At 45.5% G+C, this 14,566-nt stretch overlaps 1 protein-coding gene across 3 annotated transcripts in view; it reads right to left on the reverse strand.

Moving 5' to 3' along the window:
- Positions 1-14,566, reverse strand: part of washc5 (WASH complex subunit 5) — a 93,295-nt gene that overhangs the window by 37,752 nt on the left and 40,977 nt on the right. For all 3 annotated transcript variants that reach the window (XM_084704079.1, XM_084704071.1, XM_084704088.1), the window contains exons 12-15: positions 7,575-7,687; positions 7,321-7,487; positions 3,478-3,553; positions 3,200-3,310 (exon numbers count right to left, since the gene is read on the reverse strand). In XM_084704079.1, coding sequence (XP_084560205.1) covers positions 3,200-3,310; positions 3,478-3,553; positions 7,321-7,487; positions 7,575-7,687 — 467 coding nt within the window. The remainder of the gene's footprint in view (positions 1-3,199; positions 3,311-3,477; positions 3,554-7,320; positions 7,488-7,574; positions 7,688-14,566) is intronic.

The following is a 14,566-nucleotide window of genomic DNA, read 5'->3' on the forward strand; positions in this document are numbered from 1 at the left end:
CATCGCCCCACCTCCTGTCCCCTTGATCCTATATCCTCCCCTCTCTTTCAAACCATCTCCCCCTCCATCATAACTTTTTTCTCCATGTCCCAAGATCCTGCTCTCCAGACTTTCTGAGATGGGCATCACTGGCACTGCACTCGAGTGGATCTCATCCTACTTGTCGGGAAGATGCTACCAGGTCTCCTGGGGGGGCAAACTGTCAGGACCTCGTCAGCTCTCCACTGGTGTCCCATAGGGCTCCGTCCTTGGACCCCTCCTCTTCTCTCTGTACACCACCTCACTTGGACAAGTCATCACCTCCCATGGCTTCTCCTACCACTGCTACGCTGACGACACGCAGCAGTACCTGTCGTTCCACCCGACCGATCCGGGAATATTTGCTAGGATTGAGGCCTGCCTCACAGACATCTCCGTCTGGATGACCGAGCACCACCTCCAGCTGAACCTAGCCAAAACAGAACTTCTCATCATCCCGGCTAAACCCTCCATCTCCCACAATCTCTCAATCACCCTGGGATCTGCGACGGTGACCCCTTAATTCTCTGCCAGGAACCTTGGGGTTACCATGGATGACGAGCTCTCCCTCACGGCCCACATTACTGCAGTCTCCCGATCGTGTGACCGTCTACAACATCCGGAAGATCAGGAGATACCCGTTTGACCACTCCACCCAGCTGCTAGTCCAAGCACAGCTGCTAGTCCTCTCCAAGTTGGACTACTGCAACTCGCTGGTCTCCCAGCATGTGCAACCCGCCCTCTTAAGAGGATTCAGAACGCAGCGGTCCGCCTGGTCTACAATCTACCCAGACGCTCCCATGTTACCCACTCCTCATCCTCTCCACTAGCTACCCATCACGGCCCGTATCAGATTCAAGACCCTGGTACTGACCTTCCGAGCAGTGAACGGGACTGCACCCGACTATATCAAGTCTCTCCTGCAGCCTCACAACCCCACCCGCCACCTACGGTCTTCTTCAGACAACCGCCTGGTGGTCCCATGAACAAGACAGTTTCTATTTTGTTGAATTCAGTTAGCTGCTCACTTCTTTTGCAAGTGTTGTCTGCCATTTGTTACAGGAGCGAACACTGCTGCTGCTACAGTGCTAACGCTGCTGCAAGCTGGGTGCAAGCTGTGTGTACTGATTGCTGCTGCAATCAGTACATACAGCCTTAGTTTTGTTAACCGAGCCATTTCACAACTTCTTGAAAAGGAACTTCCCATCTAAAAGCCCTCTCTCCATCATTCAGCAACCGTCGGCAGTCAAAGTTATGTGACGACAGGCGATTCCCAGGGTCAAAAAGAAGCCTGCGTTAACGGCACTTTTTGTTGTTGTTGTAAAGTGAGATTATTAACGCGTTAACTTTGACAGCCCTAATAAAAAGGTATTACTTTTCATAATTGTCGTCTCTCAGGAAAGGTGGTACTTTGAGCTATCATATCCCATATCCAAATCCTCCATTAGTATGCTGACACACAGCAACTGAAGCATTAACACGTAAGAGTGCTTCGCCTGAATTACGCAGAAAAAGGTCAGTTTCTGTGAGCCATTTTGCACGAGGACTTTTAAGTTGAAAAGTTCCAACGCTACCCCTAAACCTGTAAAATGCTGACTTCATAATTTCATTGGCTATACGGTCACAGAGTTCATTTGTGAAACAATTGACCTTTCATATAAGCCACGCCCATCTTAGTTACCGTTGTTAGTCCGTCAAGCGTTGCTTCTTTGTATAGCGGGTACTACTGTAAAATGCTGTATAAAAGTAGCATACTTGTACTGGTCAGTGTAATGATTCCTTTTGGAGTAATACCTCCAGATCGAGGGGAAATGGATTGCAATATGCAGTGAATATTCAAATCAACAAGGAGGGGGACATTTCCATAATGAAAGCCAAGCATACTGTACTACACTACAGTACAGTAGTACTAGTAGAGCAAGGGTCCCCAAACTACGGCTCACAGGCCGAATAGGGCCCAGCCCACGCATTTGGACCGGCCCTCTGAACAATGCCAGAGACATTTTTTATTTGTTTTATATATAAAAAACGGTTCACACTGATTAATATGCATAGGTAAGTAAATGTTTTGATTTCAATAGCAATGAATATGAACAAATGTCAATTCTCTTTTAATAGGCTATATATCCCTTGATATGTACTGATGTACGGTGCATAACAAAATAAACTAATCAAGCATAATAAATACATTTAAAAGCATAAAATCTCCACAATAATACTGGTAAACACTCTGGCCCATGTAATTTCCTGTTACAGACCGACACCGGCCCCACATTAAAGTAAGTAAAAATGATCTGGCCCTAGCCAGATTTTCTTTGGTCGACCAAGACTCAACTAAAACAACTGAAAATTGCCTAATCGAAATTTGAAACACTTTTTTTTCACATAAAAAAACCTGATTTTGATCTGACTCAATGGTTGCTGGACATTGCAGATTCAGCCGCTAATAGCCTACTAATAATAAGACTCGTATCACCAGTCCTGTTGTAACCGAATGCCGATGGTATTGAGTATTTATCTCCTACAATGCACTACAAATTAAAAATATTGTTTGTTTAACATGCAAATCATCAGAGCGCGTTTATCACTGCCTGAACTTGCAGCATGCGAACTTACGTAGAAGCTGAGTGGGGAACGGTGCAACAGAGAAAGATTTTGTTGTTTTGGCCGGAGAAGATAATTGTCATTCGATTTGGATGTGATTTTAATAGGCATATTCATTTTTTAACCCAGCACGTTAGCATGAGCGAAGTAGGGCTAAGCCAACTTACGTTTTTCAGGTAGTAGGCTACACCATATTCGACGTCCAACTATGATTTCTTTGCTATTTTGACAAATAACACCGACAAAGTAGGCTATGGCAGAGTTTGTAGTTCTGCAGCCAATTGTGCCGTGTGCAAAATACGAAACCAAAACAAAGCGCAGATTAACGCAAGGGAAAATAGTAACACCTTTTCTTTTAAATTATATATTTTTAGAGTTGCTTTATTTGTCTTAAATAATATAATCTACAATGTCTGTAGAACATTTAGTTAATTCAGCAATGATGACACAAGCGGGAATCAGATCTCACACTGCCATACGGCAGCTCGACTAAAAAAATCTTAGTCGACCAATAGTATATTGACCAGAAAATCGACTTGTCAACTGAGTGGGGACAGCCCTAATTTCTAAACACTACCTTTCTGACGTAGGCCACAAGCTCCCCAGAGTAGAATTGGGAGACACTGAGGAGATCAGGGCTGTTGGCCTGGTTGATACGCAGCAAGGGCAGGTCCAAGGCAGATGCCAACTGTTCAAGTTAAAGAAATGTTAACACCAGTGCAGGTTTTCATATATTTTGTTATCTTGTTTATCCGACAACCAATTTATCTGCTAATACATTAGATAGCACCCTATCCTCCAACAATTCATGTTATTGTTTTTCATTTATATGTGTATAATAAATGAGAATTTTACCTTTAGAAATGTGTCTCTCAGCTTAGTCACCATGGAGGGGTTCACTCGGATGCTCTCCTGCATGATGGATGTGAAGCTGTGGGTGGCAAAAGAATAACATCTCAAACAATTACGGTATCCACTGACAATAACAGTCCAAACGAACAAACTCAGACTAAGAGCGATTCACAAGACCCCATATGAAACGGAAAATAGAGCTGCAGCCCCTCGACCAGAAAAGGGAAACCGGGGCAATCTTCTGGAACCAGACCCAGTGAGGGGAGCTCACCGGCGAGCGTCTGGTGGCCGAACCTCAACCGGGTACAACCCAAAAGAGCTACACGAAGCCGCCGCCCTGCGGGCCCACCATCCGCAGGGACAGGCATTGGGGTTGGGTGCTTTGCAAGTCAGTTGGCAGGCAAAGGCAAGGACCTGGGCATGCTGACCCCCGACACCGCAGACTGCAGGGATGTGGAATGTCACCGCCCTGGCGGGGAAGGAGAGGAGCTGGTGTGGGAGGTGGAGCGGTACTTAGTTCATATATTCATAGCCCTAGAGCAGGGCTCCAGACTGCGACCAAATGGACAGTTTTTGAGACAGTGCGAGCATTTTTTACAAGCACTCGTGCATATGCGACCTACAAATTTGGAATTTATTGGGTGTGCACAATGTCAGCACACTTTAGCAACGACGCATAGATACGTTTTAGTAAGACAGCGATATCAGCATTCCTTCTGCATTAGTACCGTAGCTAAAAGTCCAGGAAAGTTTTGGCTATTTTTCGCTAGGTTCCTACGAACATGTCTTAATCTGCCAGACAAGTGGGTTCCCCTTCGTTATTTTGGTGAGCAGTTTCACTAGCCCTTCTTACCCGGCGTCATGGAGCCTAGCAGCTAAATACTTATTTAGCACTAGCGTTGCTACTGTATCCCTGGCTGTGTTTGAGCTGTTGCGCTGTTATAGCCTACTCAGGAAGTATCGTGTTGTGGTGTCGGGGGACTGATCGAAAAGTGCATCATACATTTGAGTCATTTAGCCAAGACTTGCATGTACAGTACGTAATGTCACATTAAATAACGTATTAAACTCAAGCTTATGGTGTGTCGCTGTAGATCAGTTGTAAAAATGACGGATCCATCTGCAACCGACGCAGGCACACCCCACAATTTCCCCAGAAATGGTACCGGGGGCGATTCTAGGATCAGACCTTTAGGGGTGCTCACAGTGGCGTAACTATAGGGAGTGCAGGGAGTGCAGCCGCACTCGGGCCCGTGGCGAAAGGGGGCCCGTCCTCGATCTCAAGTGAGAACTCTACCTGAAGAACTGACCGGGCCCCTCACTCCGCGTAAATCACAGAAAGGTTAACATATGATCCAGTCCAATCAATTCACAAACATTTCTCAATTATGGTGTCAGTTATTCTCACCTGCCCAATAAACATTTTAACAATAGTCAGTTTTAACAACAGCAAATAGCCTAATTCATTTAGCCTCATTTGCCTTTTGCTGAATGAAACGAATCTCGTTTTATTAAGTAATATTGTCTGGGTAATATGTTGTCAATGATTCTATAGCCCACCCACACGTTGTGATCGTTTGCCATACTGTTGTGTTGCTTCGCTTTGTGTGTTGAGTAATTGTGGCTACTACCCCATGCCCTTCATTCAAAAACACAAAAATGGCTGCAGGAAGTGGCACGAACGCAAAGAGCAGGATGAAAGGGTGGCAAAGCTGGCAAAATTATCTTCATTTGGATTTGTGGCGAAGTGTTCAAGAGGACGCTACGTCTGACCCCCAGCCCAACAGCAATGTGTGAAACTCAGCCACCAGGGTAGGCTAACGTTTCTTGTCTGGTATAGCCTATTGAATGCATTTAGACATGGCTATTAAACGTCATGCACGTATAGGCATAAGGCAGCAGCCAGGTTAAATATTGAAAACAATGTGCAGGATGTTGTTGGAAAATAGCTAACGCTAGATAGGCTAATCACTCATCATGGCTAATCAATCAATTCACAATGTGTATTGTAATAAGCAGTGTTGGGAAAGTTCACTTTCTACATGAACTAATTCAGTTCATAATTCAAAATGTTGAACTAAGTTTAATGCTCCAAATAATGAACTAAGTTAGTTCAGTTCTTTTTTCAATATGTGGCTGCCGTCTGCAGTACCGCTCTCTGCCTCTACGCAATTCGGCGTTCTCACACTTGCCATGCATAGACAGTAGAAGAAAGAAAGAAAGAAAGAAAGAAAGAAAGAACACGCAGCGATTGACAGGTTGGGTAACCCTGGACACAAGACTGTTAACGGTGTGTTTTTAGCCTGGAAGTCTCTAGAAATCTGGCACCTTATTAAACAAAATAAAAAAGAGTGAACGCGCCATTCACAGACACCAGAATGAATGCGTCCACTGCCAAGTATCGTTCATCAGGCAGTAATACAGTAGGCTACGTTCAGTTCACGTTCACCAAAATTATGAGCAAATTCATGAACGTGTTCAGACGCATTACTGATAATAAGTACATTTCCATGCGCCTCGCTAAGATCAACACTCAATAATTTCGCCCGACGATAGGTCGGTTAAGGGGCCCGTTGGTGAGATCTGCACTCGGGCCCGCCAAGTCATTGTTACGCTGCTGGGTGCTCAGCCCCCAATGAGAATGTGACATGAATACAGTGCCTTGCAAAAGCGCTAAACATAAACCCCCTTGCTAATATAAATCCCTAATTTCACTGGATAACAATTAATACATTTATGTATTATTATGCAAAATATTGAATGAATTAAAAAACTAAGGATGTCCCATTCTTCATGAACTACCAGCATCAATTTATAATAAACAATATAAACAAATATATTATTATTTTTAGAGATTAAATTTAGGGGTGCTTGAGCACTCCTAAAAAGGGTCTAAAATTGCCACTGATTTGTACCCTCTCTCATTACATTAATTAATGCATTGCAGGTCAATATAAGGTGCGCCCCTAAATTTTTTGCTTGCACTCCTAACATTTTCAGTCAGGGGCTACTGTGCTCCTAGTAAAAAAAAGTTAGTCTGGAGCCCTGCCCTAGAGTACTAGAGAGGGGCTGGACTATTCTTTTCCGGAGATGCCCAGGGAAAGGTGCAGGGCGGGTGAGGGAATACTCACAAGCCCCTGGCTGAACGCCACTATGTTAGAGTTCTCCCCAGTGAAGGTTGCATCTATGCGGCTGCAAGATGCTGGGGGCAAAACTGACTGTCGTGTGCTTATGCACTGAACCACAGGTCAGAGTACTCGGCCGCCTTGGAGTTTCCTAGAAGGGGTTCCATCTGGGGACTCATAATTATGCTGGTAGACTTCAATGCTCATGTGGGCAATGATGGAGAAAGCTGGAGGGGGGTGACTAGGAGGAACGGCCTGCAGGATCTGAACCTGAATGTTGCCACTGGACTTCTGTGCTTGTCATGGATTGGCCATAACAAACACCATGTTTGAGCATAAGGGTGTTCATAAGTGTACTTGGTACCAAAAGACTTTAGGCCAAAGATCGATGATTGACTTTGATGTCATATTATCAGACCTACAGACATATGTGTTGGACCCTATCAGGATTGGGAATGTTGGATATTGTTCACAAGTGATGGGAGGAAGGAGCATGGAGAGATTATATATCAGCTGGCCTGGGAATGCCTTGGTATCCCCCAGGAAGAGCTGAAAAGTTTTGCAGGGGATATGGATGTCTGGAATACCCTGCTTAAATTGCTGCCTCCACGACCCAGCCCCGGAGAAGCAGAAGATGATGGATGGATGAACACAACAAACTATGATGCTTCCCAACAATGTCTACATACAATTTGTAAACCAGGTCTGGTACAACCCCTACCTGTCTATGATCTGCCAGGCATAGGACAGGTCTCCTACTATCTGCATGGTGATCAGGACCTCTTCCTTGATGTTGATGGTGCGAATCATCTGGTGCAGGAACTTTCTGGTGTCAGCCAGGAACTGGCACACCTGCAGGTTGGACTCAAGCTGGTGGAACTCCTGGACCTGAATGTAAGGAAAATTACATTATAGTACTATTGTATTATAACACAGCATAGAGAAGTAGAGAGCGTAAAAAGCTATAGTTCTTACTTCGACCAGGGCCTGGATGAGCTGTACCGTCTTCCTCCCTGCAGCAGTGGAGTCTTCATAGTTCAGAGACTCTATCTGCTTTGAAATTTCTCTGAACCATGCCTGGAGGTTCTCTATGGAACACAGCAAGAACTTATGATAAAAATTTTAAAAAAGATTATGTGGTGAGTTAAGTCAAAAGAAAGGAAATTCAAATGGCCACCACAATCCTCAGTGAACTCCAAAAGCGATTGAGTTCCTACTGTCAGACCATGGGACAGGCTTGGCTACGGCAAGCCATAATTGGAGGCTCAGGAACATCATAGTTGGAGGTGTACAAGTCTGAGCATGCTTGCCCAACTGCTTACCAATGTTGGGAAAGTTCACTTTCTACATTAACTAGTTCAGTTCATAGTTCAAAATGTTGAACTAAGTTCACAGCTCCAAAAAATGAACTAGTTCAGTTCTTTTTTTCAATATGTTATGAGCTATAATTTTCTAAATTATTTCCACAGCCCATATAGAACCACAGACAGCTATTATTTTATTATTAGTTTAACACTGAAACTATGTGTCAGATTTCAACCTCATATTCAATTTTTTATCCTTATGAAAACAAGCGGAGCTGGTTCATGCAGGGGGACGCGAGACATAGCAGCTCATTAGCAGCGCGTCATATCACGCAGTAGGGGCACACCTTCTTAGCAGGGCGGGCTATTTAATCAGGATATCGCTGCACTCTGCTTTGCTAGTGCGACACAGGGTGCTTTCTGTTTAATCTGCTGTTTCTTGGGTCAAATGCTGTGTCCGATTGATCTGGTTCCTGGGTGGCGTGAACGGAGTGTGTCATCGGGTAAGGTCGTTATTTGGTGGATTCCGCTGTGTGGGGCTGAATCTTTGGGAACACTTGGTCTAATGTGAGTATGTAGCCAACTGGCCGTGATTCGGCGGGACAACGTGGGTTATGTCTGTCTGCATGTAGCACAGCGTTTTTCGCAGGATCTAACCTGCATGTCTATGTGGTCATCGACACTGGACTGGTCCGTGTTGGATCTGGAGTGGTTAGTTGCGCATTGCTGGGCTCGGTTGGCGTGTTCTGGTGCGGGCGTTTCCCTTGGTCTACTGGGCTGTGCCCTCGGCCTGTGCGTCGTTTGTTTTGGGGATGTCTCGTTGTTATGGTCTTGACCTAGCACTAAATCTCTCTTGGAAGTCGCTTTGGATAAGTGTCTACTACATTAATGAATGTCAATGCAATGCAAGGGTTTTTATCATAAAACCAGATCAAACTTCCCGGTTGGGTAATGTCTGCTCAATGTCACTAGTGTGTGCTACTGCAAATGTCTTCTCAGGGGCCCGACGTGTCGCTAGGGCTAGCAAGGATCCAGCGTTTCCTTTAGTCGGTGGCACAGCTACCAGTACATTTCTGAGGCAGTGGCGGCTGCTGGGTTTCGAATAGGGGAAGCTAATTTTCAGCCTGTATCCTACGTATTCATTTATTTAGCTAGTTCAGCCCTACGACAATAGCCTGGCTCACTTAATGAATGAATACATGAACGAACGAGCTAACGAAGAAACATTAACTGAAAGGGAATGTGGGAATTAGGTAAACTGAAACGAGGGATGTGGTGTAATTGTATGATCGCAGCATTATTCAATGAAATGACTGTAGAGTTCGAAGAACTGTGGAAGCAGCCCCATCGAAGTAATTGAAGCTGGGCTTCAACAGGGGAATGCACTGTGACGCTACAGGAATGTATGAGACGGAATCAGTCAGTCGACCTGCTACCGTACGTAGCTGATTCCGAACAAACTCATCTTCGAGATGAACGTGTCTAACTCATTTCAAATGTTAACACAACAGTACATATCTAACCGTAATTTTACATTTAGGGGAAGCTGAGCGTCCCTAGAGTCTTTAAGGAATCGTCTGATCTGGGGTGTCTGACAGGGTTACAGGGCCTGGCATTTTGCTTGATCTGCCTGATCCTGTCTGTTTCGGCAATATCGGTCGATATCAGTCAATCGCCAGGCAGGCGTGGGCGCTGCATGGCTCTGACAGGCTGTCTCGCCGACGCGTCAGGTATGCCCTAAACAGTCGCAGTGGCACCTGTCGGGATTAAACGGCGATCGCGGATGTCTTCATGCTCTTATGGCTTCAGCGTTGTAGCGGGTGCGCATTTCGACATTCCGTCCGACTTCTGCGTAGGTCAGCTGGACGGGTGCAGGGTACATTCTTGCTGCATCTGCCGGCCGATTTGTGTTCGATTTTCGTCTCGCACCGGCTCGGTGAGTTTCATTTGTCGTTGCTCGGGCGTCTTAATTTCGCATGCGCATTGTCTTACGGTCGGTCGTCGTTCCCGTCTGTGGCCGTGGCTGAATCGGCTGCGGGCTGCTGCACAATTACGTTGTCTGAGGGCTGCAATCCGATTGCGATTGGGCCGTGCTCTGCGGGCATTTGAACAGTGTCGTTTCTGTACTGCCGGGGTGTACAGAAACGTTAGCTCCTATCGGTGCATTGTGTTGGGGATTGGATGCAAATGAAGGGCTCGTGGCTCGTTGGAATGGAGTTCGGCGGGCGCTTGCAAGTCACAGCACTGTTCGACTGTATCCCACTATTTGTACCCCACTTGTCATAGGGTAGTAGGGGTAGTATGTGTATTATATTATTCTTAGGTGTATAAGGTTGGTATAGGTTGTACTAGGCGTATTAGAGGTCCAGTATATTGTATTGGATATTATCTGTTCAGGAGGTTTAACTATTTAGCTTAGTTAAGATTAGGGATGTCACGAGAACCGATACCTTTCGATGCTAAAATAACGAAACACCGACGATGCCCATTTTTTTGAAGCACCGTAAGCGCCGATGCCAGTTTTTAGCATCGGTGCTGTGCCTCTTCTGAAACTGATGGGGGCAGTATTCAGGAGTGTTCCAGTCAACGTTTACATTCAGAAAACCAAGATGGCAACTGCAGCGATCGCCCCATCTCGACTTGTTTACAACATAGGCAAACAAAGTTGTGGTTGGAAATGGCATACTTTGCGTTTGAGGCAGATGACCGTGGCGTTATAATTAATCCGCAGGAGCCACTATGCAGAAGATGCGTGTTCTTCAAATCAAGGGAGGTAATACCAATCTAGCTAAGCAACTGAAAGATCGTCATCCGGATTCGTTTAAAGAATTCAAGGTGAGCCGTTCCAGATGAGGCGCAGCAACGATGCTAGCAACTGGCATTAGACCAAATAAATCAATGTTCGTTGTGGTCGCGGCAAAGTTCTGAATACATCCAAAGAATGCACTTTCTGTTTTTTAATCTGTCATATACGTTACACAATGTTTGAAATGGTGGGCACTACAGTTACAATGGCTTATGTTATGTACATAGTTTAGGTTAGCTATGCTGTCATTTTAACTTAGCGTATAGCCTACCTTGGTTAGAAGGTAAACTCATGTTCATCTTGTTAGCTGAATGGCTTAATTGCACTGTATTATGTTGTGCTATGCTCTGTTGCACATGTTTTGTATGTCTTATAACATTTAGCTATTTTTCCAAATATTTTTATAAATAAGTTTATGTTTGAAGTTCAAGTACATGGAATCTTAGAAAATAATTTTTTTTACCATGCTATCGAAATTGGCATCGAGAATTGTGTTATTTTACTGGTATCGGCAACGACTACAGAATTTTTGGTATTGTGACACCCATAGTTAAGATGCAATCTATGTTCTGTGTGTACTCACGTTATGCCAGGTTGCTTGCGTTTTCTTGTCCTGAGAATTCAGGGCCCAGTCTGACCTGGTGTTGCACATCCGTCCTAAAGACTTGAATGTGAATTTGTATCCTATCCCTGTAGCTCTCTGATGTGGGCTAAGCTTAATATGATGTGATAAGATACAAGGGTTCCCTGTAACTGTGACAAGAGTGTCTGTTAAATGACTAAATGCAAAATGTAATATGGTGCAGGAAGAGACATTGTTGTGTCTTGTGATAATGAAGACACAGTAACAATTAAGGGCATTAGATTAACAGTAGTGAGACGTCTTACAAGCTGGATGTGCATCACGGACAATGTTTGTGGGCAGCATTTTCTTCCCAGGTTGGTAGACAACGTAAGTGATATCACATTCCAACCTTGACCTTTGCACATTCTCACCCTGGCGACTTAACCATAGACACACGCATACTTAACATAGTACTAGTGTGAAGCTGGTGCGGGTACACTTGTTACATGGCATATTAACTCCGGTTTCTGTCCCGTCTTTTACATGGTGCAACACCTCCGCTGTATGCATTCATCGACCGCAATGAGCGAGGCCCTGTTTGTCACATATGCCGGGGAAACATGACTACATAACTGTCACCGGGAGGCTTGGAATCCTGTGCCGGCGCTGTGGTCCGGACCCTAAACAACGTTGGAATCTCAAGTGGTCTCGGCTCACTGCTCAGTGTTGGGTCGTTGATCTGCAACAGTTCAATGTTACATTAGCGCGAATGCAGTCATGTGATGGAAGGCAGAGGAGATGGCATCTACCCTCCCTACCTCCAAACATAATGTTCACTTCATGTCATGCATTGCCTGCTTAATATTCACAAATGAAAGTTTTGTCATGTGGCTGGCCAGGAGCGCGTGCATGTCAGGTGACGCAGTGACCGCCAAAGTTGGGACATCGAAGCAGTGCCTCAAGTGGTTTGAGGCAACGCATCAGGTGGTATGTCGAGGCAGTGCCTCAGTTGGTATGTCGTGGCAGTGCCTCAGTTGGTATGTCGTGGCAGTGCCCCAGTTGGTATGTCGTGGCAGTGCCTCAGTTGGTATGTCGTGGCAGTGCCTCAGTTGGTATGTCGAGGCAGTGCCTCAGTTGGTATGTCGAGGCAGTGCCTCAGTTGGTATGTCGAGGCAGTGCCAAAGTTGGTATGTCGAGGCAACACTTCCGTTGGGACATCGAGGCAGTGCCTCAATTGGTTTGTCGAGGCAACGCCTCCGGTGGGATGTCGAGGCATAGACTCGCACATGTCCACGGTGGTTCTAAACGGGGCAAGTGCGGGTAGCCTATTCATGTCATGATGTCACAGATTAACTCCTCTTTCTGTTTCCTCTTTCTGTTTCCTCTCTTCTATGGTGAAATACCTCCATTGGCGTTCATCAACGGTAATGAGCGAGCCCCCGTTCGTTGCCAATGCCGGGAAGCCATGACGGCTACTGATTCACCGGCCGGCTTGGAATCCTGTGCCAGCGCTGTGGTCTGGATCGTAAACTTTAGCTACACGGCGCACTTGTTGGAATCGGAGCGGCTACGTCGGCGTCTCAAGTGGTCTCGTCATCTATGCTGTAAGTATGGGTCGTTGGTCATCTGCAACGGTTCATTGTTACATCAGACTGAATGCAGGGATGTCTGGAAGGCCAGGAGGATGGCTTTCACTCTTCCAACCTCTAATAACGTTCACTCTTCTCGTTCTTGTATTCAGGCTATGTAGTCACTCACTCCATGTTTAGGTGTTCAAATGCTTAATAAGAAATGTTTTGTCTGGTGGCTGGCCGGGCGTGGGTATGCAGCAGCATGTGGAGCGACAGGTGACAGTCGAGGCCGTGCCTCAGTTGGGTAGTCGAGGCCGTGCCTCAGTTGGGATGTCGAGGCCGTGCCTCAGTTGGGATGTTGAGGCCGTGCCTCAGTTGGGATGTCGAGGCCGTGCCTCAGTTGGGATGTCAAGGCCGTGCCTCAGTTGGGTAGTCATGGCTGGCTTCCTCAGTCAGTAATCACGTTCGTTCAATTTCAATTCATTCACTATAGATGCTGCAGGGGCACAGTCTTCTCTGAGATACGATGCTGAGGGTAAGTATGGCTAACACGACGCTCAGCTAGTTCGACTTCTAGCACAACAGGGGCAACACATACACACAGCAGTCTCATGCATTGTCTCGTCTGGCATGTGGTTTTGTATTGGGGGAATGCTTCGCTGCTCTCTGCTCGGAGGTCGAGACGGTGTCTCCGTTGGGTGTGGCAGGGAGCCGATGCAAGCAGAACCATAATGCCAAATCAAATGTTACAATGATGTGTTGTACCGTGTGAATAAAGTATCAAGTAAATACTATACTGAGTCCTCCTGCCTTAACCAGGATTTACATTGGCATTGAAGGGACTGCCCTCCCCCATTTGTTGCTTTAACACTTTTTGCTGGCTGAAGTAGAAAATTAAGGTTGAACTTGAAAGTGCAACATTCCACTTGATTATTTGGCAGGACTGTTACCGTTTTTTTGCTTAGAAGTGTCTAGAAAGCTGGCACCTTATTGAACAAAATTAAATAGAGTTCACAGACACCAGAATGAACGCGTTCACAGTATCATTCATCAGGCAGTAATACAGTACGTTCAGTTCACTTTCACCAAAATGTATGATTCATAAACTTTTGTTAACAAAATGCTGCTTACTATATTGCACGAAATGCTGCTTACTATATTATCGGTACTTGTATTTTGAGTACCGTATTTTTCTGAAAATAAGCCGCATTTTCTATAAGCCGCACCCCAGCAGAATGGGAACTTTGTGTTTGTAAATCGAAATATAGGCCGCACTTAAATCGGTAGCAGCGATACCGTAGCGCTGGCTAGCATTTAGAGGAACATTGCTCACGACTGTTCATTTCCCCAGACGCACTTTTCCATAGGACAGCTTGGATAGCCATCTATCTAGACAAAATTCCGGGTCAGGGTGAACACTCAAATGATCTAAACTACAGACCATAGCATTATACATATCAAAACAGAAAGAACACAACAATAGAACTCCAAACAATGCTTATCTAACTAAGCTAATGCCCTTAACTTCATAGCTTTTCAGCTTGACGCGGGGCATTCTGGGTACCAAGAGCAAAAGATGTGTTCGACTTGAAGCAGGGCTGCAGCCGGCTCCAGCGGACTGACTTGAAGTAGTGAATTCTGGTTAGACTTTTTGTCCGACTTGAGACAGCATTGAGGCTAGGTCACTGTGACGTATCCATCAAAGTACCGTGAGATCGATT

This window comes from Hypomesus nipponensis, chromosome 2 (genome assembly GCF_054491055.1).
Source record: "Hypomesus nipponensis isolate SF chromosome 2, ASM5449105v1, whole genome shotgun sequence".
Taxonomy (NCBI): domain Eukaryota; kingdom Metazoa; phylum Chordata; class Actinopteri; order Osmeriformes; family Osmeridae; genus Hypomesus; species Hypomesus nipponensis.